The sequence below is a fragment of the Buteo buteo genome, chromosome 1 (genome assembly GCF_964188355.1).
Source record: "Buteo buteo chromosome 1, bButBut1.hap1.1, whole genome shotgun sequence".
Lineage (NCBI taxonomy): Eukaryota > Metazoa > Chordata > Aves > Accipitriformes > Accipitridae > Buteo > Buteo buteo.
This window is the reverse complement of record NC_134171.1, coordinates 9723065-9748325: the sequence shown is the minus strand read 5'-3', so window position 1 is coordinate 9748325 and position 25261 is coordinate 9723065. Positions and strand designations below refer to the sequence as shown.

Genomic DNA, 25261 nt, shown 5'->3' with positions numbered 1-25261 from the left:
CAGGTTTCACATTTTCACGTTACCTGCTTTGCCATTTGTTCAAGAACAGCAAATGGCCCATCACCACAAGGTGACGGCACTGAATTTGTCTTTGTCCTGTACCTTGCATTTTTCCCCAAGCTGGTGCAAAACTCCAGCCAGGCACCAGCAAGAGCAGCCCAGGAGGTCTCTGGGTGCTCCATCCCTGCCTGAGGCTGGAGCCCCACCTGCCGCAGGCTTCTCATGCTGGAGGTACCAAAGGCTCCCGGGGTAACCCAGCCCAGTGCCTCTCTGTCCTCGCTGTCAGAACATTTCACTCATATCCAGCCTCCTTGCTGCAATTTAAATGAATCGCTTCTTCCTCTCTTGGATGTTGAAAGACGATGATCTCCTGCTTGCACTAGCTTTTTTTTGCATAAGGAAGGGAGCTTGTTACAGTCATTCTGCCTGACTCTTCACTCGGTTTCCGTACTTATACCGATCAAAGAGAGTGAGAAATTGTACTTGCTTTATGTGGAAGAAGAGACTGTGTAAGGCAGTGTGAAATCAAGCCCATAATTTTTTATTCTAAACCATACGTTACAAATACAGTTCATATAGAGTGCTCATTTAAGATTCAGTTTCATTTCTCCATAGGAGTAATTAGCTTGCAATGAGGAAAATCATTTAATTAGGCCCACAACTGATTAGAGCCTGCTGCATAGCCTATCAAAATAAAGACGACACAAATTGATTTCAACATGTTTTGGGTCGGACCCAATCTTCCAAAGCAAATAGAGAGATAAGACAGCATCTGCTGACTATTCACCTGCCAAGTCTTTGTGCTGATCGCTAATTTTAGGTCCTGCAGGCAATTGTCCAGGTTATTTACCACCTGGGCTGTTGTGATCTTCTCTTGAATGTGTGTATTGATGTATGAGCTCTCTTCTCTCTAGCATGATAATACTGGTCCAGCTATACTAGCAGTATGAGGTTCAGGATCAATACTGATTCCTCCCTTATTCAGCTGAACAGCATTTTATTTACCTAATTACTAATATCTGTTGAGTGCCTGAACTGGCAAATCTTGACTAAGTAGTCTAAAATGAGCGAGTTCAATAGGCTACAGAAATGCACGGTATTATCACTACCGTACAACATAGGATGCACCCATGATCTTCCCGTCACAGATTCACTTGGATCCATCATGGCTAATACAAGTAAGTGACAGGATCTTATGGCTAGTAGTAGATTTGCATCAGCCACTTTAGGCATTAATTTTTCCCTCCTGGGAATAGAACTCAACAATTTGCTTACATCAGGCCTATCAATATGTTACAGATACCCATTTTTTGATAAACAAAAATCTCTTCTCCCATATATGTATGCACATAGCTTGGCTCCTGGAGAATGGCTGTATGAGAAGACATCAGGAGTCCACCTCTAATTTCCTTCTCATATCAAAATCTGATTTACCCATCTAACATCTCAGTTGATTTTGGATGTCCAAACACCCAGGTGAGCAATCTCCATGCTTAAATTTGTAAATATAAATTTTCCTTTCTTGGTTCCTCAACTGCAATAAATATTCTATAAACTAATGGCCACTAACTACTTTATTGGTCTCCATAGGATGCACGAACTCATTTTTTCCATATCTAGATGGATTTTCAGACCACAGAGCACTATCATTTCTTTGGAGCTTCTTCCTATAAACTCAGCAAACATGATTCACAGATATACAGGAAGCAAGTACCTTGCATAAGAAAATGTTATTTTTTTATGTTCAGAGGGTAGATGTCATTGAGACTGTGTTACCACTGACTGATTTTATTCATAAAGCCCACAGTTGCCTCCCTGTCCTCTTAAAGTGGACATTCTGTTTGCCAAAGGCAGACTGGTTTCAGCTCTGTTTGCTAGCACGTTTGCACAACCATGCTCTGTTTCTCTCTCTGTCCTGGACTGCAACAGTGGTAAGCATCAAGGCAGCTTAGATCACAGCAAGGTAGAACATGCTTTTACTGCTATATGATGTGCTCATATCAAAGTTACCTAACAAGAAGGCCTGACTGCAAATTTCATCAAATAAAGGAGGAATGTTTAATTTATCAGCTCGTTCAAGCAGTAACCTCAGGCAGATGCCCATGACCCCAAAAGCACTCTAACACAAAGTGGGTCTGAGTCATGGTTTCTTCAAAGCCTCTTTACACTGCACTAGTCTATATATTTTGTGGAAGCTTAATGCAATACAAATATACACAAGGCTCCTTTCCTACACCAAGGGAATGTAATAAGGCCATGACATGTCTGAGACTCAGATCCGAAATCATATAACAAATCCTTCCTCTGCAGTGTATCATAACACTGAACATGCCGGACTGGGGACTGGGACACCTAGTCATCCTCCCAGCTCCTCCCCTGCTTTTGCTGACTGACACTGACCAGTTGTTTCGCCTATGTCTTGTTCCTTTTTTGTCTTTCAAAATGAAAACAGTGTTACTTTCCTTTTGTAAAGTGCTTCAAGCACGGCAGCATCAGTGAAGACTTTTAAGATGATGCTATGCAAAATTGCCAGGCATGGTTTAGGTGAAATAGAGTTGAGGCGGAGCAGAATGATGGAGTAAATCAGTGTCTCTCAAGCTTTTCAATCTATGCCTCACCTCAATCAGTTAAGAATAATTTCATGCCTGATCACAGAAATGGCTCCAGGGCCTGGCGGCAGGGTACTGCATGTCTCACTGGTCGGGGAGTGCTGGCGGGGAGGGGCATTCAAGGTCCCTGCAGCCAAACCCTCAAGGACGCTAAGATACAAATGTTGTCTTTCATAATACAGCAATTAACAAGAAATGACTGTTACAAGGGACTGGCATTTGGTTTGAAGATACTGGTTTTTTCAGATTTGACTTTCAAACATGTCTGTTCCATAGCATTTCATAAACCCTCACTAAATTCCAAACAAAACGAGGAAAAATTCAATTGTTTTGGGAAAGCCAGTGATTCAAACAGTACAGCAAACAACTGGTCAAGAGCAGGCAGCAAGCTGGGCTAGCGAGCATCCCATAGAGCGCCCACCAACCCAAATGTGTGGGAGTCACTCAGGTCCATAGGACCCCACAGTATCTATACTGTTTATTTGTTGTCATGGTCCTTGGACCAAGTGTTGTGGTTTAACCCCAGCTGGCAACTCAGCCCCACACAACCGCTTGCTCACTCCTCCCCAGTGGGATGGGGGAGAGAATTGGAAGAGTAAAAGTGAGAAAGAAAACTTGCGGGTTGAGATAAAGACAGTTTAATAAGTAAAGCAAAAGCTGCGCATGCAAGCAAAGCAACACAAGGAATTCATTCACCACTTCCCATGGCAGGCAGGTGTTCAGACATCTCCAGGAAAGCAGGGCTCCATCACGCCTAATGGTGACTTGGGAAGACAAACACCATCACTCCAAACGTCCCCCCTTCCATTTTCTTCCCCCAGCTTTATATGCTAAGCATGACGTCCTATGGTCTGGAATATCCTTTTGGTCAGCTGGGGTCAGCTGTCCCAGCTGTGTCCCCTCCAAACTTCTTGTGCACCTCCAGCCTGCTCGCTGGTGGGGTGGGGTAAGGGGCAGAAAAGGCCTTGACTCTGTGTAAGGACTGCTCAGCAGTAACGAAAACATCTCTGGCTTATCAATACCGTTTTCAGCACAAATCCAAAATGTAGCCCATACTAGCCAATACAAAGAAAACTAACCCTACCCCAGCCAAAACCAGCACACCAAGCTACTCTCCAAGCCAACACCTGGGTACAGTTCAAGGGGCAGGACAGGTCGAGCACCAGTCCAGAAGGCACATTGGATGAGATTGCACAGACATGATTGCTCCACACTACACAGTCCCTCAACACTGTAGCAGCGACTCATTAACCCGATACCCCACATACCTTCATGAGACCTAACCTCAGCTTTAAGCTCTGAAAGCAGCTCTGTGATGGGCTGCCACATACCTTTAGGCACTTTGAACTTAAAAAACCCACTCCAAACTAAAAGGAAACCACACATAAAATAAAGTGATGACTAAAAGCCACATGTGCACCAGTAGCAGCCCAGAGGAGATGCAGGGCCAAGCAGCTGCAGTGATATCTGCCATTTGAGATCAGGGATGGAGAACAGTCTTTGGCCCTGCTTTATTTGGCAGGGTAGATATAATCAGAGTGTCTCAAATTGGGCTTGGGCACTGACAAAATTGTTACTTCTGAAACTTCTATTCAACTTTCAGGTGTTTTGGTTTCTGCATCTAGGAAACAGAATTAATGATCTGAATCACAGGTGAGATGAGAGATTAAATGGGATTTGAGATGCTGAGACAGGGAGCTAAAACTTGTCAGTGCCAGCTCCGAGTGTAGATCCCTTCCTGTGTGGGAAGACAACTAACTCTTTGCTCACTACCTAAGCCTTGCAACACCCAAGGAAACAGGGGGATGGACGCCAAGGCACAGTGAAGGAGGTTATTTCTGGATGTAGGGATAACACACAGTAAGGAATTTTAAAAGATGGAAGAAAGAAACATGCAGTAGCTGCAATAAGCCAAATCTGAAAAGCATGGAAGGCCTAATTATTTCTTTAAGGCCGTATGTGGGGAATAGCGAATGACGTTTCTTGAATTACGGATCCTCAACTTCAGAGCTCTGCCCTCATCACAGCTCAGGGCAGTCAGCAGTTCTGATGTCACTGATCTCACATGCCATGTCACGCCACAGGATGAATTTTGGAAAAGAAAGGCATTGTAACATTTAAAAACGTAAATACTACCACTGCAATCACAAAGTGCAGGCAGCGAAGAAACCGCAAACAGTTCAGGTTTTGGGGTGTGGCTGCTGATGGCTCTCCCTTCTGCTTCTAAATATAAAGTTTTTCAAACTTCATCATGAAGTGACAGCTACCCCTTATCACTGAAGGCCAGCTGTTTCTTTAGCACTCAGCTGTTCCTGGTGCTTGCTCGTAGAAATGGAAAAAAGCTATTTAGAGACGCAAATCTGCAAAGCCTTTGAGCACATGTATATCTTAGAGCCTGGCCTTCAGTTCTTAAAGTAATTCGGTTGATCTTCTTTCACACCCATTTTACACCTCTGTACCCACGCTGGCACCACCAAAGCTAGTACAGGTTCACTGGCACAAATAAAAAAAGATCCAGAACGATTCATTCTAGGTATTTTTAAAACTTTGTTATGGTGCCTCCTGAAAAGGACTCAGTTGGATTCACTCTAGGAGGAATAATCTTGGTAAAACTACTCGGCACTCTCTAACACATTGTTGCCCACTGTACAGAAAGCTCCTTCGATGCAACTACAGGTAAACATGTGTCAGCGCTTGTTTGGTATGAGCCAACCCATACACTGTCCTTCCTAAATGCATGTTGGTTTACTCTGGATTTCCAGGGGGGGAGCTGGGCTTACATACATGCTTATAGTTCAAGCAGACTAATACAGTTTATGACTCCTGAGCCGAGAGCCACCATGAACAGAAATCTGCTGGCCTTTGTGACTGCACTGGTCCCTGTTTTGCAGGCCTGAACAGCACTGCACAACACTTACTCACGCACATAGTCTAGGTGGCTTCAGTAGCCCCTTTTCCCAAAGCACCCCTTCTGTGCAGGGAAGGGTGGGAGCACAGGGCCCCGGAAAGTGCCAATACCAATGTGAAATTGCCTTCGATGACCTTAAAACAACTGTCTTCGAAATACTTTTGTCCACATTTAAAAGCAGAAAGAGCAATTACATAGAGTCTGATGGTTTGTACTCCAGGAGAGGTTAGGTTGCTGGGTTTGGGTCCAGGGGGTGCAGGGGAGGGCGAGGGCTGAAGCCATCATGGAGCGAGACCCAGCAGTCAGATCGCACAGAGGAGCATCTGGTGAGGACAGTGCTTGGTGGGGTGTGCAGCACAGGCTATGCACCCTCCTGAAGCCCTGCCCCTGCGCAGTGCTATGCTTGTTTGGACTCCTGTGTTTCTAGAGACAAACAGTGTGTGTTCATAGTATGGTGGGGAGGAGCAGGAGAAGCTTCAGGCCTTCAGAGCCTCAGTAAATCCATACCTGAATCCTGGCCTTTTGTACAAGTGTATCCCACTTTCACCCAGGTGCATTTATATACCTAGCATGTTCATCTTCCTTTCTGGACATATGATTGATTCCAAAGCATGTGTACGAAACAGTTTAAGATACATTGAGATACATATACAAAGAAACATAGGTGCTCTGAAAAGCTGAGGTACTGCTAGATTGCTGTGGCTACACTAGAGAACAACAGCGCCTTACCTGTACATCTTTGCATTTTCTTTACTACATGCTCTCTGCACACGGTCAGGCAAAGGGAACTTTCTTTCCTGTGTAGACAACACAGACCTATGCATATATGGTTTCACACTATTTCGTAATAGAAAGCATTAGTGTCTAAACCTACTTCCAGTTAAGTCAACAGCAAAACTGCCATAAATTTCAATGGGTTTACAGTGAAAACTGTACTCCCACCCACATGCAGCAGAATTTCAACAGTTCAAGCAGCAAGTGGAAAATGTTACAGCAATTTTTTTACCATTGCAATCTATGCACCAAATTCTTTTTTGCCTTGTAATTCATGGAGTTGGACTTTTTCCAACCAGATATAAAATTCAGCCTTGTCTTTTGTCTTATCCCTGATGCCTGGACCAAATGGCAGTAAAATGTGATCTGTGTTTCAGCAATGTTCAAGAACCACATTACCCTTGCGTATCTGAGACAACAAGATATAGACTAATAAATTATCAGGTGTAATGTATATGTAGTTCTACCACAATCCTGTAAAAAGAGTAAAGCATAATCCTTATTTTAATGTGAATCGCTATTATCCTCTTAAAAGGAAACTGTAGCTGACATCTTTTGCCAAGGAATAAACACACAGAACAATATTCTGCAACCCTCCTATATGCTGAATAGCTCTTACTCAAATAGTTCAATTAAAATCAATGGGACCACTTGTGTGCGTAAGTGCTATTCTGCAGGAGGACTGATTACAGGCTTCAGCACTTTTGGCCTGAAGATGTACCAACGTGTGATCACAGCACAGCTTAAAATGTGCCTATTTTAAAACTACTTGCTCATGTTAAAACCAACCAGTTTTAGGCAACAGCTGTGCAGCAGCTAACTGAGATAAGGATGCAAAGTTAACAGCGCAAATAGGATAGTGTGGACAGGAAAGGTGCTGAGCTCCTTCCTGTTCCGCCTGTATACCAGGAGCCAGGCTATTCTGGTAGATGGCTTCTGTGTATCCAGATGACGAAAGGCAGCTGAATATGTTGGCAAGGGTTGGAAAGCTGGCAGTAACTGACTGCATTTCTGAGAGCTTTCCACTGCTTCTTTTTTCAGCAGGTTAGACAATTGTGTAGACTTTAGCAATTCCTTTAAATCTCTGTGCATGTTTTTACAGTACGGCTGTCTTCCTCTTGCCTGCACACTGTAAGGGGTCACAGATGTACGTGCCAGACACATTTTTACAGCACCTCTGGCATCCCATTTGTACCATCTTTTTCATTCCGATTCATTTCTTGCCATACTTTCCACTATGAGAGCAGGCGGCTTTTCCTTCGGTTGTAGTCATATGCCAACATTCTAACTTACAGGCCTGGTGGTAAGGAGAAACAGAACGGAAATCTGCTTGAAATGTCAACTAGCTTTAGGAAAACTCCTCACACACTGGCGCTAGTGAAAAATCCCACGGTGGGCACACCAAGAGCCCCTTTCTTGCAGCAAGATGCGTTAAGGGCCCAACCCAATGGCCTGGTGATGCCCAGGGTCCCTCCGTTTGCTAACGCCTGAGGAGGAGGTTGGTTTTTTTGCCCCCGACGCCTGCCAAGCTCCCTGGATGCCGTCATGAGGAGTCATCTCCTCATGGCCTGCTGCCCCGCTCCCCTCACCTTCCTTGCAGGGGTCTCCAGGGCTACCAGCGACCCCGAGCCCCGCTCCCCTCCCCAAGGCCCGGAGCGAGCAGCGCGCTCGCATTTACAGGGGGGGAAAAAAAAAAAAAAAAAAAAAAAAAAAGAACAATTTTTGTGTGAGAACCGCCCGACGCTGAGGGGACGAGGGGCGCTGCGCCGCAGGCTCTGGGGCTGGCGCGGCCCTCACCGGCCAGGAGGCGCCTGCACCAACGGCCTGCCCGGCACGCGCTGCCCCTCCGCCCGCGCCGCTCTCCCGGTGAAGCGGGACCCGCCCCGCCCGGCCTCCCCACACACACACCCCCCCCCCCCGCGCGCATGCGCAGCCCTCCCGGGCAGGGGCGGAGCTTCCCCATCCCACAGCGCCCGGCCGGGGAGCGTTGGCAGAGCGCCGGCGAGGGGGCGGGCAGTCCCGGGAGGGAGTCGCTGGGGAGCGGTGGTGCCCAGCCAGGGGAGGCCGCAGGGGTGGAGGGCTGACCCGGGCCTGTAATGGGGAGGGAGGAGAAGGAAGAGGAGGAAGAAGAGGGGCAGTGCCCAGCGCCGGGGGGGGGGGGCAACGCCAGGCCGGCAGGGGCTCAGCGGAGTCCCGAGCAGGCGCGGTTATGGCGGCAGCGGGTTTTCTTCACAGGAGTCGGCGCTCCCCAGGCCTGGCTCCGGCCCTGCCGCGGCGTTCCGGGGCGCCCGGGCTCCTCCACACCCCCCGCCTTTTTCCTCTTTTTGTCGTGTTTTTCTCCCCCCCCCCCCAGTTCAGCAAGCCCGCGCTGCGGGCGGTGGGTTTGCCGTTAACGTTAGTAACTGCTCCAGCACCGGCCGATACCTTCCTCAGGCCGGCGACCGTGTCGCGCGCGGCGGCGTGGGAGGGCGGGGGCGGAGCCTCGGCCCGCCCCGCCCCTCCGCCTGCCTCTTCCTCACGGCAACGCCGCGCCTCCGCCCGCCCATTGGCTTCCCCCCTTCCTGCCTCCCCGCCTTCTGCCGCACGGCACGCGTCTCCTACCCCATTGGCCCCTTCCCCGCCCTCATTTGCATGGCGCCCCGCGCGCCAATCGGCGGCGGCTGCCTGCTTAACATGCAAGAAGCCGGCCACTCAGCGAGCGCGGGGGCCGGGCCACCACGTGCTGTTGCTAAGCTTCGGCTTCTAAATTGTTACTATAGTGGCCAGCCAATCGGAGGCGGAGATGGGGATCTGTCAACATTCCCTGCCCCAGCCAGGGGAAAAGGGGGGGCGCGCTGGCTGCCGGTTGGCCCGGCTGCCGCCCCGCGTCCCGCCCCCGCGCCGAATCGCCGTTGCCTATTGGCGGCGCGGGCCGCCCGTCGCCTGTGTGTCAAATGTAGGTTGAGAGAGGTGCCTTATAACCGGGGGCTTGGAAGTCCCCCGCGCGTGAACTCGGCGCGGTGCGCGACGCGGGGCGACGGGGGGCTCGGGGCTCGGCTCGGCACAGGCAGCCATGGAATTGAACTCTCTGTTAATTCTCCTGGAAGCGGCCGAGTACTTGGAGAGAAGAGACCGAGGTACTGGGCGCAGGCGGGCAGTCAGTCAGTCACCCGCAGGCGCTCCCAGCCGCTCTCGGCCTTTGTTGTGTGGCGGCGGCGGCGGCGGCGGGCGGCCCGGGCCGGGGGACCAGCCCCGAGCCCTCACCTGCCCGGGCGCCGGGGGACTGACCCGGGCTTCGCCAGAGGCTCCGCGCTGGGGGAGGAACAGTGCTCTTCTCTTTGTCTTTTTTTTTTTTTTTTTAACCAAAAAAAAAAAAAATCGGTTTTTTTTTTGTCAAGCTCTGGATGGGGATGGTGTGTGTGTTGCAGCGCTCAGGATACCTCACACTTCTCTGTGTGTGGCAGTCGTTAATTGTATGGCAGTGCTTCCCCCCCCTCCCCCCCCCCCCCAGCGCAGCGTGACAAGGGTTTGCATGATCCGCCTCGTTTTTAATGTGCACTCAAATAATCCTCCTAATTTCGGCACTCTTTTTTTTTTTTTTTGGTTTACCGAGTTGTTATATTTTTTGTCTCGCTTCTTTAAGAGATGCCAGAATAAAATCCAAACAAATCAACCGGAAAAAATTCTGTTCTTTACCCTAGCGTTCCTGCAAAGGAGGAAAAAAATGCATGGAAAAAATATATTGCCACTAATGCTGACTTTGTCCCTAGAAGCAGAACATGGCTATGCATCAGTGTTACCCTTCGATAGTGACTATTCCAGAAAGAAAACAAAGGCAGGCACCATGGCCAGAAAATCCCAGAATAACAGGTAATAGACGCACCGCTTTTTCAGAATGAATCGGCAGCTTTTCCAATGTGTCTAGCTTATGTACAGTGCATACATTTATTAAAAATAATAACTAATCCAGTGTCTTAGTTTCCCCCATCCCGGTAGTCGCCATTTTTTCCCTGGATGGGCTTGGCTCTGTTTTGATCTCTCATATAAACACTGCCACGCGTACACCATCTCCTTAGTACTCACTGCACTTCTAAACCATCCGCCCTCATTGCTCCCTCTGCTCCGCGCTCACCGACGGCGGCTTTTACTGCAGATCTTAACACCATAATCGCCACCCAGACTTCTCTTTGCATGGCACTAATTTCCCCCCCCCGCCCCCCCCCCGGCATTTATTTATAAACCACAGGCAGCGAACCGCCCGCCTCCCCCATCGCAGCCAGAGCAGATGCAGCCTCTGGTTGCAGTGCGGCGCTGGGTTCTCGGAGGGGGAGCATGCGGGGCGGTGGGGGGAGACCCACTCGTGCACTTGAACTTCTCCTGTCGGCATTAAGTGAGAAGGTGCTGGAGTGAACTTGACCTCTCCGGGGCTTCTGCTGCACCGCTGGGTCGCCAGCCCGCCCACCCGCCCGCCGCATGCAGATCCGTCAAAGTGCATGACTCGGTCGTTATTTATCACGATTATCGTCCGCTTTTATGTCGTGGTAGCGGTGGTTTTCTTGTTTTCCCCGCAGCCGCTACCTGTGCTGCGATGGCATGAGCAGAGGGCTGCTGTGCGCAGGCTCTCTGCAGCTTTGTTTGCTGCTCGGGCAGCGGCTGTGTACGTGCAGGAGGCTGTCTTACAGGGACAGTGCCGGCCCCTGCCTGGGAGCTCCTCCAGCCCTGTGCTGTGCCTGCTCTGCTTTGCTCTTCCAGGGCTGCGCCGGAGAGGACCGAGGACCGTGCCCAGCTGGGCCTGCTTCGCCCCGGAGCGGCGATGCTCTCCCCAGCGCAGGCTCCGCTCTGCACGGTCGTGCTGGATGGTGGCTCCTGTAGAATAGCCTAAAATGAACTCGGCTTGCACGTGACTTGTTTTCCAAACGAGCAGCGAGTCTCGGCGGGCCCACTCCACTCTCGCTCCTCCAGCGGGCATCCCGCACGGCAGTGGGCAGCTGGGTCTGCTGGCGCTGGGGAGGTGCGGGGCAGAGGGCCAGCGGCTGCTCGTGGGGCACCGGAGGTGCAAACTGAAATCAAAAGCTGACGAGCTCCCTCCTTGAGAAAGACACGAGCTGATGAGCGCCCCGCTCGTGCCTACTGCGGCCGAGCAATGTGTCTTGAAGATAACTGAGGGGGGGCGAATTGTTGCCCTATGCCCCTGCTCCAAGCAAGGCAACCATTTTGGGGGGTATTAATTGCAGTACTCCTACATGTCTTTGGTTTTAGTTGAATTCTTTGTCTCATTTTGCAGCATAGAGAAGATGTCAGTTCATTTTAAAAAAGAAAGTCATCAGGAGTGGGAGGCGTGTCTTGTTTCCTGAGACACTTTGCTCCTGAAGATTTTAAATTATTTTCTTATAAAGTATGCTCACTGCCTTTAAAAAAAAATCACAGTTAACCAAAACTGGTCTCATAGGATTTCCAGCTGTAAACTGGCCCTTGAATTGCACAGATTTCTTCTTTTCTGTCTCTTGCATTCAAGAACTCTGTGTTACTTACAGAGCTATTATTCCATCGTTTCCGTTCTTAGTAAGGTCTCTTGTCATCCACTGCAAAATAGTTATTTGTCTGAAATGTAAGCTGCTTTTAGGAGTTTTTAGGAGAGGATTTGTAATCTATCAAATACAGCAGAATTAAAAGGTTTCTGGTTACAGATTTGCTAGCGTTATTAAAGCTGAGGCATACACGTCTGCTTGCCATTGCCTTCCTGCTTTTCTTCTGCTTGTAGATTTATATTTACCTGTTCAGTCTTTTGCTCTGATTCTCACTCTAGCAGTGGCAACCTTCAAAAATGCCATCCTGCGGTATGCAATGTATACATTTACTTACACTTTCTTTTCTTCTAGTGGCAGTGATTAGATTAGGGATGAGTCGTCTGTGTTACAGAACAGGATAATGCTTGTCGAGAAACGGTTTCAGGGGTGGCTGCCACCAGGACGGTGGTTTGCCTGGTTCAGCGCGGGCACTGGGCTTGCTTGCTGGTGTGGGAAACAGAGGCACATTGCTTTAATGCAGCACCGTGCTATTTCAGGGACAGAGGTGCAGCAGCAGGGCCCTGTGAGCACCTCTGCATTGTACCCACTGACTCTGTACCCACATCTAGCAATTGCTGCTCAAGTCTGCCAGTGAGCTTAGACTTGAGGGGGAGGAATTATCCTTACATTTGAACATCCAAAATGAAATGCATGAAGTACACTAGCATCGCTGTTTTATTATTATTTGGAGCTTATAGGCTATAGGGTCCAAGCCCCAGACTAGAGTCTGAATTTTTGATAATACAGTTAAGCCTTCCTAAGCAACTCAAAGATTAACAGAGGGAGACGACTGGCCAAAGTTCAGAGGATCTGGAGTGGTCGTGGGTGATGTGAACCACCGGGCAAAGTGTCCATATTGTTCCACTTTAACCATTTTCCAGACGTGGTGGGTTTGGAGCATTGGATGCAGGCAGGCACAACTGTGTACATGTCTGAAATTTACTCCTTATTATTGCATTGTTTTTCTTACATATAAAAATACATACTTAAGTCTGGAGGAGTAGGAAAGGAGCAGATAACTGCACGTTTCAGAACTGCAGGGGTTTTGTTGTTGTTTTCATTATCTATTTTTATATCCTGCTGCTTGCAGCATTTGATCAGATTAAAAAGTGAGATAGATATATATGGGGGGGGGTTATGCTTTATGATTTATACATATATAAAAGCATGAAAAACATCTTCCTCCTCATTCTTAGAAAATCAGAAAAGAAGGGAGGAGGAGAAAAACCATCAGATGTGAGGAAGCCTGGTGTGCTGTACCCTTCTTTGTTCTGTATTTTCTCCCCCATGTTGCCTGCCGGTGCGGGGGAAAGAGCATACTCGTGTAGTACAGGTGTGCTGACCGGCTGCTGCGGGCTGGGGGACTGGGCAGGGATGGATTACAGCTGCCCTGTTGTTCAGTGAAGGCACTGATGGACGCCTCCGTCCTCTGCCGAGGTGGTGGTGATGTTCACGTAAGAAATTGTATCTTGAGACCTCCATCCTCTCATCGAAGGCTGGCAAGGCTCAGACCCACAGGAAAAGAAAGGGGAGGAAGACTGCCCACCCTTTGGACAGGATGCTCAGGTCTGGGCTAAAGGCTGCTGCCCTCTTGACTGCGATTAAGTGAAAAGTAATTTTGACGGGTTTGGATTCATGCAGGGAAAAATACCAGCAGAATTGTGCTTAATTAATGGAAATCTTTAAGACTCCTGTCTACCATGGGGAATTTAACATTTTTGTTTTGTCCATTGATAGCTTTGGATCAAAATTGGAAGTGGTCATTAGCAGTTTGTTGCTAAACAATATTCTCAGGGTTATTGGTAGCAATCATCAGACGCAATTTTTAGCCAGTTGTTTTTCACTTCCACATGAAAATTACTTGATTTTATGTGTTTTCTTTTCACTCAGTTTCATATGATGTGCCCTTTCCCATGTTGCACAAACCAAACTGCCTTGTTTTCTCTCTCTTTCCGGTTTGCCGTGTGTACCGTGTCCTCAGCTGAGATTCAGACTTGTTCCCCTCCAGTAATTTTGACCAAAATCCTCTGGCAAATGAAACTGGATTCTGTTCTGCAGTGTTCTGCAAAGAGGACAGGAGATTGGAGAAAGGCACAAGATTGTCTTTTGTGGGGAGGTAAACCTGGGTCACATCTTATTGTTACACTAATACTTACCAGGTACTTGACCACAGTATAATAAAGGTCTCCTCTTCACAAAGCAGTGGCTGTAGTTCCTAAAGCAGTGCCACGCAGTCTAATAATTCTTGTTAATGTGTAGTTGGAATTAAAGAAAAGGCATAAACCAAGCAGCTGGATTTAGTGCAGCTGAACCTCGGAAACGTTAAAAACAAATATTCAAAAGTCTCCCCAAGCTTGCTGTTTGATCCAAGGAAATGGATAGGTAACACATGTGCAATGTGCTGAGGAGGAGTACAACGCAAATCTGAAATTTGGTGACATTTGCTCACGTGGCAAGGCACCTTGACAGAAAACCACGCTAGCCTGCAGGTAACTGTGCTTTTTTCTGCCCTGGCTGTAATGACATTCACCAGGTGTGGGGTGCCTTAAGCCATGTGTGGGTGTGAGGTTCATGTCCGCCCGTGCGCAGGGGAGCTCAGGCAGCTGCTTTGCCATGAGAGGGTCAGAAATAAGGTAAAATGAAGACTAAAATCTTAGTGTTAGATGCCTGTCTACTGAGGTCACAGTTAAATTTACTTGCAGAGAAAGGAATTGGACGTCGGTGGTGCAGTGTGTTTGGCCTGTTAATTTAGGAGCTGGTTTATTGAAGGAGGGGGAGCAAAATACATGCTGGTTTATAAATATATCTTCTGTATCTATTAATTAATATTTTTCTCATGTGTTATATAAATAGACTTGTACTTTGTGCTGTGTTCTGGCGAAGGGTTATATCTAGAAAAAGATGAAAGCTGCATTTGGTGTTTCAAATGAAAACAGCTTAATGTCCGAATTCCTCTGTTAATGTTGGCTCACAGTGAGGGTCAACCTGTGGCCCGCAGAGCAAGCCCCTTGGTCTCTGCAGATGTTATTCTGTGCCTACACAAAGCAGCTTAGGGATCAGAGCCTGATTTTTATTTTATTTTTCCTTTTTTTTTTTTTTTTTTGTGGGAGGCTGAGAATAAAACACTGCAAACCAGACTGTGCAGACACGGCTCCTCTGCTTTTTTGCCTGGCTTTCTGAATTCAGTAGATTCCTCTGGGTTTGCTTTCCTAAAGCTGGCAGCAGAGGGACAGCAGTTGATACCACCGTGCTTGTTTTTAAAACTGATGCGTTTTGGTCCCAATATAATAGATCTTACCAACTGGTCTGTCACTCCTGAGGAACTGCAGTAGGTCTGTGATGCCTGGGAGTTGCAGTGCTTGTGCAGTTGAGGAAAACAAATTGCCACCATATTAGAAGCATGTTCGGACCTCACGACTGCAAACATGTGGCAGCACAAACTTGAATGAGGTACTGGAGCCAGAGCTCTGCATCAAGGCTGTGCCAGTATGCCTGGTTCCCAGATCCCAGCTGAATCTGCAGGGCCAGTTAAATTTTGCTATGAGGAGAATGCAAAAGTAATTTCTAGTGGATTAATTCCATACAGGCTGTTTCTTTGACAGGCTGTAAGCGATGTGTTCAGTTTAAAATAAATGGAAAAAACCCAACAGCTCAGGAACAGGGAATACTGGGTAGAATGCATGCTTATGCTCAGGTTTAGCCTTGCAGCACTCCTCGTATTTGGTGATTCAGATGGTGGCTGTAATATTTTCAGGTGTGTCCCACAGCAGGTAATATATGTAGACAGGGAATTCCCTGGAATCAAATTGGGATCCTACCAGCAAAAAGCTGTGCAGCAATCGCATCCAGACCAGACTGTGGGTATATGAGCTGTGTGCTCCTATGCACCGGCATGCTTGGGAGTGGGAAGTGGATGCAGACACTTAATGTGTAGCACCTTGTAAAACTTCTTGCTCTGTTTATTCTTAGTCTTTCAGCCTGGACAAAAGGTGAAGTGCAGGCAATGTAGTTCGCATGTGGCCCTCCAAGTGCCATGCGACCTTAGGTGGAGTTGTGTCCTCTGCACATGGTTTGTACAACACCCTGCCAGCCGTGCCTGCACCAGAAAGCCCTGGCACGGGCAAGGTGCCTGCCACTGCTTTAAGCACTTCATTAACTAGCCTGCTTTGCTCCCTATGGTGCTTTAAAATGCATTGGCAACTGGTAACATATTGGTGACTCGAGGTCTAGACCTGGCTTCTGTTAGCATTGGGGAAGAAATTTCAGCAGTGTTGCCAGTAAGTCCCTGCTTTTGTTAGGAGGTGTGCTGGTTTCCTGCTGACAAGATGCACCGTCTGATGGGGCAAATGGATGGAGGAGTAGGGGAAGGTGTCTTAATAATGAAACAGGCAGTGCACCGTGCATACAGTGAAATGTCAACCCAGTACCCATGTGGGCAGTTCCTGCTGACTCACCTGTAAACTGGTAGAAAGTGGACTTTGGGGGGGACTTGTCTTTTCTGTGTTAGTCTTACCGTCTCAATTAGCACCCATCGAAATTGCTTGCATGTGTCTGTTGAATGTTGCATCAACCAAATGCTCAAGTCCAATACCTAGAATTCTTGTTTAGGGGAGGGAGGGTGGTGGAAGGGGCAGCTCTGGGGATGTGCTGTTGGAAGTGGCACAGCATCTTGCAAACATCTGCATTTACTTGGCTCTTCCCCTTCTTTCAAATCTTGACAATTTATTCACAAAGAAAATGTAACTGCTACTTCATAGCTGGTGAACTGCTTGGCATTTGCTAAAGGGGTATTAGGGCTGTCTCAGGTCAACAATGTAGTCTAAGCAGCAGCATTCCTTACCTCCTCCTTCTGAATCTATGATTTTGCTGATACTTTTTTTATTGTTGGCTTTTTCCCTTTATTTTTATCTGAACCTTTTTATTGACACCTTTCCTTCATCACTGCTACCCCCAACTCCCCCAAGTTTTGCCTGAAGATACAGAACCCAATATAGTGAACTTAAGCTAAACACCAATATTCTTCCTTCTCTTGCAGCTGCTTTTGAAGGGCTCCACAGACCATTTGTCTGAAACCACAGTCATACATCTGTCTCTTTTATATAAATATATATATATACATATATCTTCTTAGTCTTGGCTTACATCTTGCCTTTTACTCAAGTAACAGAAGACTCCATTTTGAAACAGAGGTAGTGCTTGGGGTACTGGTTTGTGTGCAGACCAGTTCTTAGGGTTTTTTCCTTCAGGTTGCATGAAGAGCAGAAGGATATTCTTGAAATATACTGTGCTGTAGACAGTGAAGGAGAGAATAAACAATATTTAGAGAGAGGTTCATCTCTTCTGAAAACAAACACAACAAAAAACCCCCCATCATTCTTGTAATAGGGTATTGAACTTGCTCTGTAGATGGAGCAACTGTCAGGTAAATGTCAAAACTCTCAGTTTTGGTTCCTGGATAAGGCCTGATAGTTGAGGCATTAGTCAGCCTCCCCACACCTCGTGAAATGTGTGGCTGGTGCCCATGTTTGCACACTGCAGGCGTCAATTAGGCTTTTGTGTCCCAAAGAGCTCTGCAAAGAGGCACACATCTGTCACCATTTGGTTTGGTAACTGGCATAACCAGGGCAGGCAGCAGTGCCCCTCCAGAGCTGGTCTGGCAGGACATATCCTGGATGAACACCAGGATCACCCTTCATGAACCAGAGGTGCCTTGTAGGTGTGCTGCATGCAGAAGGACTTCCAGCGACTCATTGCATCCTCTCTTAATCCAGCAAAATACTCTTTGCGGGCTGAATTTATTGGCCAGTGGTTCTGCTGCTGGTGCAGCGGTCACCATGCATGCTCACTGGAGCTGGGTGTGAGCTCTGCTACAGCAGGCAGCTGAGACTTGGCTAGTTACAGTGATCGTGTTCATCTTTGTGTATAATTGTCAAAAACATCAGGGCAGGGAGGTCATGCCATAGGGATGAATCTAGACCAGCCTGTATTTCCTGTCTCTTCCAGAGTTCCCTGCGAACAGTGTCTTTGTGCCTTTGACAGGCCCATTGCTGGTGTTTGGGGAGAAAGGTTCCCACCTGAACTTACATTTTCTATGTGTAGGCAGATTTGGCATAGTGTTTGTAACTTTTTGTGAACATTGGTGTGGATAAATGTTTGTGAAGAAAAAGTTTGATCTCTTTGTGTGTAGGAGTAGAAAATAAAAACAATATCCTCTTATTATGGTCAAATGGCAAAGACAGTAAATCACAACAAACCCAGGCCACCTTGACCTATTAATGTAGCACAGAATAGGTGTAGAACACTTTCAGTGTTGCTACATTGGTCAGGAGTCCTTACATGGCACTGTAGGAATACATACATTACCTAACCATGGCTCACTTGGTGGAACAAGTTTTAAAAAAATAGATAAATGAAGAATTCATAGTCTCTTCAGAAAAAGGTACCAGGTAATGGTTGACATCGTTGATGTCTTGGTAACAACACTGGAATGCTTTCCAGTGACAGTGGATTAGCATTAGTGCTGAACCTTGTAAGCATTTGAGTTTTCCTTTACCTGCAGAGGGGCAATTCGCTTAATTCCTTGCAGGATCAGGAGCTGCACCAGCCTGAAATAAATTGCTTCCGGGTTTTTTCATTGGATATTTCTCTGCATGAGCTTTGCTTGCATTTTCCCCTCTCTATGGCTGGAGAGATAACTTTCATCATCAGTAACACCTAGGTACACAGCAGCATCCAGCTGCATGCGCGTTTGTGGTGAGAGGCAGAACAGCTTGCCACCAGGCAGGTCGTGCGTTTGTGCAGGAAGACTTTCTTGACCTGTGATGTCTCTGCTTACTCGACGGACTGTGGGCTTACACCTCCAAAAAGCTGTCTTGGTTAGCACATTATGCCCAGATGCAGGCAGGGGTTACAGCACATTGTAGGAGAGCTGCTTTGATGTAATCTGCCAGCTCTAAAAGCTGCCACCACCTTTGTATCTTTTGATCCTTGTGTACTGGACGTGTTTTCAGTGGGACAAAACTAAAAGTCTGGGAAGTTGCTGGTTTTGAACGGGCGACAATAACTTCATTTTAGGAATGTTTTTAATCTGAGCTGTATAAATAAAATTAGTATTTCCAGCTGAATCAATTAATCCTCCAAGAAGTCAGGGCTGCCTTCTAACGGCAAAAAAACTGAGGCATCGGTTGGGGAAAAAAAAATAGATCTTAAATCCTAGTAGATTGGAAGAGAATAGCATACTGATGTGGTCAGTTCAGGCACCGTGATTTTTTTTTTTCTGTTTGTAGACCGAGAATTAAGAGGATTCCTCTTTTTTTGCCATTAAGATGGCAACAGCAACAGCAGTGGTTAGCTGCTGATATTTCTTCTTGCTTCTCCATGGGCTTGAAAGCTGGCTTTTTGGGTGCTTTTTACTCTTACCTGTTACCATTTAGATCTTCTAACACTTTCTGCCCCCTCATAATTTTTCTTCACAGATAAAAATCTTGTGGGCTGTTTTTATTACTAACCTGCTCAGTTTTTTATGTCCAATTCTGTCTCTGAATCTATTGAATGCTAATAAATGCAAATTTATTATAATTCCCCCCCAAACCCACAGTTTGCTCATGGAAATTAAGTTGATACCTTGAAGTATCTAAGGGATGTAAAAGTGAAGCACTTTAACAGCAAAGCTGTTTCATAATCCATATAAATACATGTTTTAGAGAGCTCTTTTGCAACTTACGCAGGTGTTGGCTTTTAAATGTTCTAAATTTTGGGTTGTTTATCCTTTTCTCTAATATTTCTTTTCTCTTTTTAATAGGTCGTCACACAACGAACTAGAAAAACATAGGTAAGTCTTGAGAAAAAAGCAAATTAAAAGATGTATGGCTGACATTAGAATTACCATGCTTATTGAAGAATATTTTGCTGAATTTGTTTTGATTCTGCACTGAATAGTTTAAGTTGGGGGTTTTTATCAACTAAAATCTAACAGGTATAATATTATTTGGCTTTTTTTCTGTTGTTTGGTATGCTATTTTTGAAACACCCCTGATAATTAGCTTTGGACTGATTAATACTGTAACTGGTTAACCATACTGTTACTAATAAAGAATCTGATTGCAGCTTTTGTTGCTAGAGGTGTTAAATGCTTTAAGTACAATCAAAGTATTTTGTGATTAAGGTGGATGATTTTCAGGGAACAATATGTCACACAGGGTTATTCTATGTTTTTTTTAAAGTATGCCTAAAGTGCAGTTAATTTTCATCTTGCATGTAAGTACCTACAGATACGTTTTTCCCCTCCGTCTGCTTCCTTGCTGGTACATGTCCTGTCCAAAGAGCTGTGTGTGAGCTAGAAATCAGCAACTCCTGAGCTGCAGCCCTGGTTCTGTGTATCCAGCGCTGTGAAAAGCTGTACTTACTTACAAAGGACATTCATTAGACCCTGAAGACCTGACTTTTAGAGAACATGTCTGCACAGTTTTGGAGGCCGTGTTACTGTCTATTGTATCTTGTCAGAGTTTGTTTGCAGATGGGCTCCTTAGCTGTAGGAAGTCTCCTGGGGTACGCTGCTCTGAAGGTGCACACAGAGAGCTGCCGAGTACAAAAGGTGCCCATCTTTGCATTGGCTTTCGGTTCCCCGGCTGAGCAGCGCTGTGGCACCCTCACTGCAGGATCGCTGCCTTTCACTTATCATTCAGGCAGCAGGACAAACTCTCTTTCGGGTAGTTTTTTGTTCTTTTTTGTGTAGCTTGTGGTCTTTCGGTTTTCATGCATCCAAAGAAAGCAAGGGGTGTATGTGTGAATATGACTTAAACCTATTTGCATGCTTCTAAATACCTGAAACATGGTTGATGGCACAACAAGATTGAACTCACTGGGGTGGGGGCGGTTGTGTGTTGTTCTGTGGCCGCAGTTATGTAGCAGCTAGACCATCACTTCCCTTGCATGCCTACATGCTTTCCTGTAGTTTAATTGTAATATGAGTAAACTATAGCCCTGCCTAATAGCCACGTGGTCGTCCTAGAGATGAGAGGAACTGGGGAAGGCTCAAGCTCACAAACACAGGCCTGGGCTGCGGAATGCAGTGCATTGGCTAAGGCAGTGAAATCAGCTGGCAGAAGTTCTGCTGACAGAGTCTTCAGGAAGATAACTTGATGCAAAATTCTGTCCTTCAGTCACAATTCTTTAAAAGAAGAAAAAAATCTTTGGCCCCAACTGTGCTTCTTTCTCACTTTCATTTTTTTTCCATCCTCTTTCTAGATACCCTGTTCCATTTCTTCCTTTTCCCCTGCTCCATCATTACTGACCTGTTGTGATCCAAACTGCATATTCCTTTTTTTTTCTTCAAGTCATTTTTCTAACCCAAGCATGGAGTTGCCTCTTCTTCCCTCTGCTCTGCCTTAACATGTTTAAGCAGCACGGTAAATGAAGTACAGCAGTATTTGCAGCAGATGCAAGGGCAGAAGAAGGATCTGTTAATTGTTCAATCTCTGTTCTCACTTTCAGTTCTGTGTTGTATCTTTGTAGTAGCTAGAGCATATAGCATTTGCCTTGCTACCTTTTCTTTCTCTGCCATCTCAAGGTCAAAATAGGTAAACTGCCAGGTATGTCTTGTGATTATACAACTAATATTTGTAACTGCTGCCACTTGCTGTACCTCTACAGTTAGACTATACTTGAAGCCAGGTTTTTATTATTCCTGGTGAGAACCTGCGAATTAGTACAAGATCCTTGTATGTGCAAATGGGTGTTCACAAAAGCAAGTGAGGTGTATACAATTCTAGTCACCTAATATATTGGTGTGAAGCACTCTTGTAATATTTTTTTTTTTTTAACAACCCCCTCCTCCAGCACTGTGGGTGTATGAGCTGATAATAACAATTGTACTGTTTTTCACTCTGTTTTACTAAAATTGCATTAAAATCCATCAAGCATCTTGCAAAGTTTGATGGAAGATTCCCAGCCATAGTGTGTCCCTGTAGCAGCTGATCCTTGCAGCAGAGCCCATCCTCTTCCCCCAGCGCAGCCCTGCCCTGCTGGCTATGAAGCACTGGATGTTGATTTTGGAGGTGTATTCTTTCCAGGACCATCGCCTTTGACTCACCACTGCCATGAAGCTTCTGGCTGAGGCACGCTTGGTTATCTCACAGGAGCCCGTCAAGGAGGAAGAAAGGAGATGGCCGCTCATATCCTCCTCCTTGCCCAGTCCCTCATGTGGTGTCTGTGGGCTGGACTGAGCGCTGGAGGGCAGGGAAATGGCTTCCTCATTTACAGGGCCTTTGTGTCCTGGATGAGGATGGCCAGAGCTACCACTAACCAGAAAGCCATAGCAGCCGTGTACTGGTACACAGTGCTGTTCAGGTTCTACATTGGTGTTGCACATAAGAGGTTTTATCTCTGGTTTTGATGTCAGTGGGAATGGCAGTGGTTGATCTCTCTGTGTGTGCAGACTCAGCCGTTTGGCACCACTACTTTAATTTGCATTTTCTGCTGCTGGGTCTCTTTTCTCTATGCTCTTGAGGGGATGCTCAGAGAAAGACAAATGGAAGCAGAGACATAATTCCAACAAGAAGTCTCATTATATGATAGAATTCAGACTACATTTATGGTAAAGTGTTTGTCAGCAATTCATACATAAAACTTCTTTTTCTCAGCTTTAAGTCTCCCTGGAATACACTGCTCAGAACTTCAGTGTTTGTTCATTATAGTGAAACTCTGTAAGGACTCATCCCTCTAACGGCAGTCCTGTTTTGGTCCTGTGTGATTAAGGTTTGCATCTCAGAGCCATGAAACAGGAAACCCCCTAAATAAAAAGTAGGAAGGCAGGAAATCTTCTATCCTAAGGACAAATGAGGTTCTAGAAGATATTTTAATAATTACAGACAGGTCAATCAGAGTGGTACTCAGATATAACTAGTTCCTAATGACAAATATATATATATATTTTAATGTATATTATTTTTTATTACTGTGTCCAGCCAGAGCACTATATCAGTAGGCTTTCACAGAGCAATGTAAATAGCAAGTACATTGGTAATCAAGACTTTTTGCAAGGCAGTCTTTAAATCAACCTAACCTGACAGCTGTAGAGAGGAATTCAGCTTTCATAGTGTAAAAAAACCAAGAATCCATGAGAGACTCAAGCTTCTTAAAAAGACACGCATAATCTCATTTATTTGCATCAATTTATACTAGTTCTGCATTACAATGTAAAAAACAAGCTATATTGGCTTGAGGATTGTACTGAGATCTTCACACCGCTCTGTGAAGGCGGTGAGTCATCTGCCCTCTGCTATTCATGTGTGGACTTGTCCCCCCAGCTTGCGCAGGACTGGGGGAGGGAGTGACACCTCCCTGCTGTGGTCCATCCTTTCTTGTCAGAAGCGACTGGAGCCCTGACGAGGGATGCTGGGACCAACCCATCAGGGCTCCTTTGGGGACAAAGTCATTTCACTCCTGCCTGGCCATGAGGAGCTCTGCTGTAGGAGGAGTTCAAGATCTTGTCCTTTCTATGGCAAAGTCTTTGAAAATAGCCTGTGAAACTGAATGATTTTAAAGAACAGCTTTTAAGCATTAGTGAGGAAATTAATAAAAGTGTGCCTCAAAATCGGCAAGCCACATGCTGCTGTCCCCAAACTGGCACTGTGTGAGCTGAAAAAGTGCCTTGGCTGGGTGACCATGGTACAGCTTGATCTAGATGGACGGTTATCTCTTGCCTCTGTCAAACTGTATTATTCTCTGTGGGGTTTTCCTGTTGTTTTTTTTTAATCAAGAAGGGGGAAGGGGCAGATCAGCAGTGGTAAAAGTTGTCCTGCCTGCATTCCACAAAGTAGTAAACTGCTGGCAAGCAGTGGGAGTATAATTAGAAGAGGGAGCTGATTAATGTCTTTGGGCAGGATGGACTGGTGATCTTGAGCATGGCAGTGCTCAAGCACTGCAGCATCTGACTTGCAATTGCTTTCCTGCTTGGAGGAATCAACAGATTCCATCCCAGGTCCCCAGGTGTAGGTTTGACAAAAGCCGGTGAGCTGAGCCGGGTGGACGTAAAAAGCAAGCATTGCTGTTGGGAGAGGTGGGCTCTAGGGGCATTTTCCTGCTTTGCTATGGAAGTTGCTCCAAGAAGGAGAAGTGCACAAGTGTTTAGCTCAGTCACTGGGTATCAGGTGGGACAGGGAACAGTCCTCTCTTGTTCAAGGCTCACTAGTTTGCATTGCAGCAAGTTGAGACTGCTGTGGAGATGGCCTGGATCAGTTGAGTGGGATAGCCCTGAATTTTTAGAAGTGCAAGAACAGGATGGGGAATACATGAGACACAGTGACTTGCAAAACCTTTTGGAGGAACAAACCATTCCTTCTTCCCAAATGAGTCTAATGTATGCATTGTTTACAGTGCTGATCGGGGGAGACTGAAAGTGTTCTCATGCATGCAGAAGGTAATCCTGTCCTGAGGTTTGGGTAATGCTTTGTGTAGTCCTTTAACCTAAAATCTTGCCAGAAAAGGGTTGTTCTATTGCATCATAATGTGTATGAAGTAGATATCTGTACATAAATGTAGATTTTGATGAAAAATATATATTTTGATGGGAGCATTACGACATACAACATTAGCTGAGAAAATAAATAGGGTGGGTGCCTCTGAAGTTAAGTTCTAATAGATAGTCAGTTTTCTTATGAAGGAAGTGCAGATGCTAGGAGCACAGTTACATTCATTAGTACGTTAATTTCACCCACCAGTGTTACTTGGAGTTTAAAGTTTCTATAAGCTGAGAGAGTGCACAGATGGATGTCTTGAAATTCTCTCTGTGGTTCTTCATGTTACTAAATTGCAGGGTTAATGGAAAGCATGTAATTGCCAGTTGCTGATAAACTTGGAAGTTTTGAAACAGAACTGAAAGGTCATTGAAATAATAGTGTACCAAAACAGTGCTTAATGTTTATTTTTATTATGGGCTGCCTTTTCAAAATTGCACATTACCATTGCAGTTAGTGCTGTTATGCAGCATAAAGATAAAACTGCATTGATCCATCACATTGAATGGCTACAGTGTCGCCACTAGCTGAGGAAACCTCCTAACTGCTGCTGGAGGTAAAGTACGTCCAGGGAAAGATCCCCCAGTATGTGTCTTGCCGCTGTGCTTCCATCAGGACTTTAACCCAGCATGGTTGTGTGCTGCTCCTGCTGGGTCTTGCTTCCTGCTGGCGCAGGAGGGAGGGGAGAAGCTTGCTTCTTCAGCCAGTTCATTTTCCTAACCCAGCTCACTGTCACAGGCACACCCTAGTGCCAGCACAGGGAGAGGGTGGGATGGCTTCTTTGAGTGACAGTATTAATTTACAGTACAGAGCAGTATAGTTCACTTCTTTGTCAGTTTAATATTTCTCTTAAGCATCCAGTTTTGGCCACTATGTCTGGAGAGTGCTGTGCTGGATGGGTCTTACTGA

General features: G+C 46.2%; 1 protein-coding gene across 3 annotated transcripts in view; it reads left to right on the top strand.

Annotated features, from left to right (window-relative positions):
• Positions 1-9227: 9227 nt before the first annotated feature.
• The window catches only part of MXD4 (MAX dimerization protein 4), a 39843-nt gene continuing 23809 nt past the window's right edge, over positions 9228-25261 (top strand). The window contains exons 1-3 of one of the 3 annotated variants that reach the window (XM_075019277.1): positions 9228-9407; positions 10044-10140; positions 19639-19668. In XM_075019277.1, coding sequence (XP_074875378.1) covers positions 9344-9407; positions 10044-10140; positions 19639-19668 — 191 coding nt within the window. In that variant the 5' untranslated portion in view covers positions 9228-9343. Of the gene's footprint in view, positions 9408-9971; positions 10141-19638; positions 19669-25261 lie in introns of all 3 variants that reach the window. The other 2 variants (XM_075019107.1, XM_075019193.1) reach the window with 2 other exon arrangements.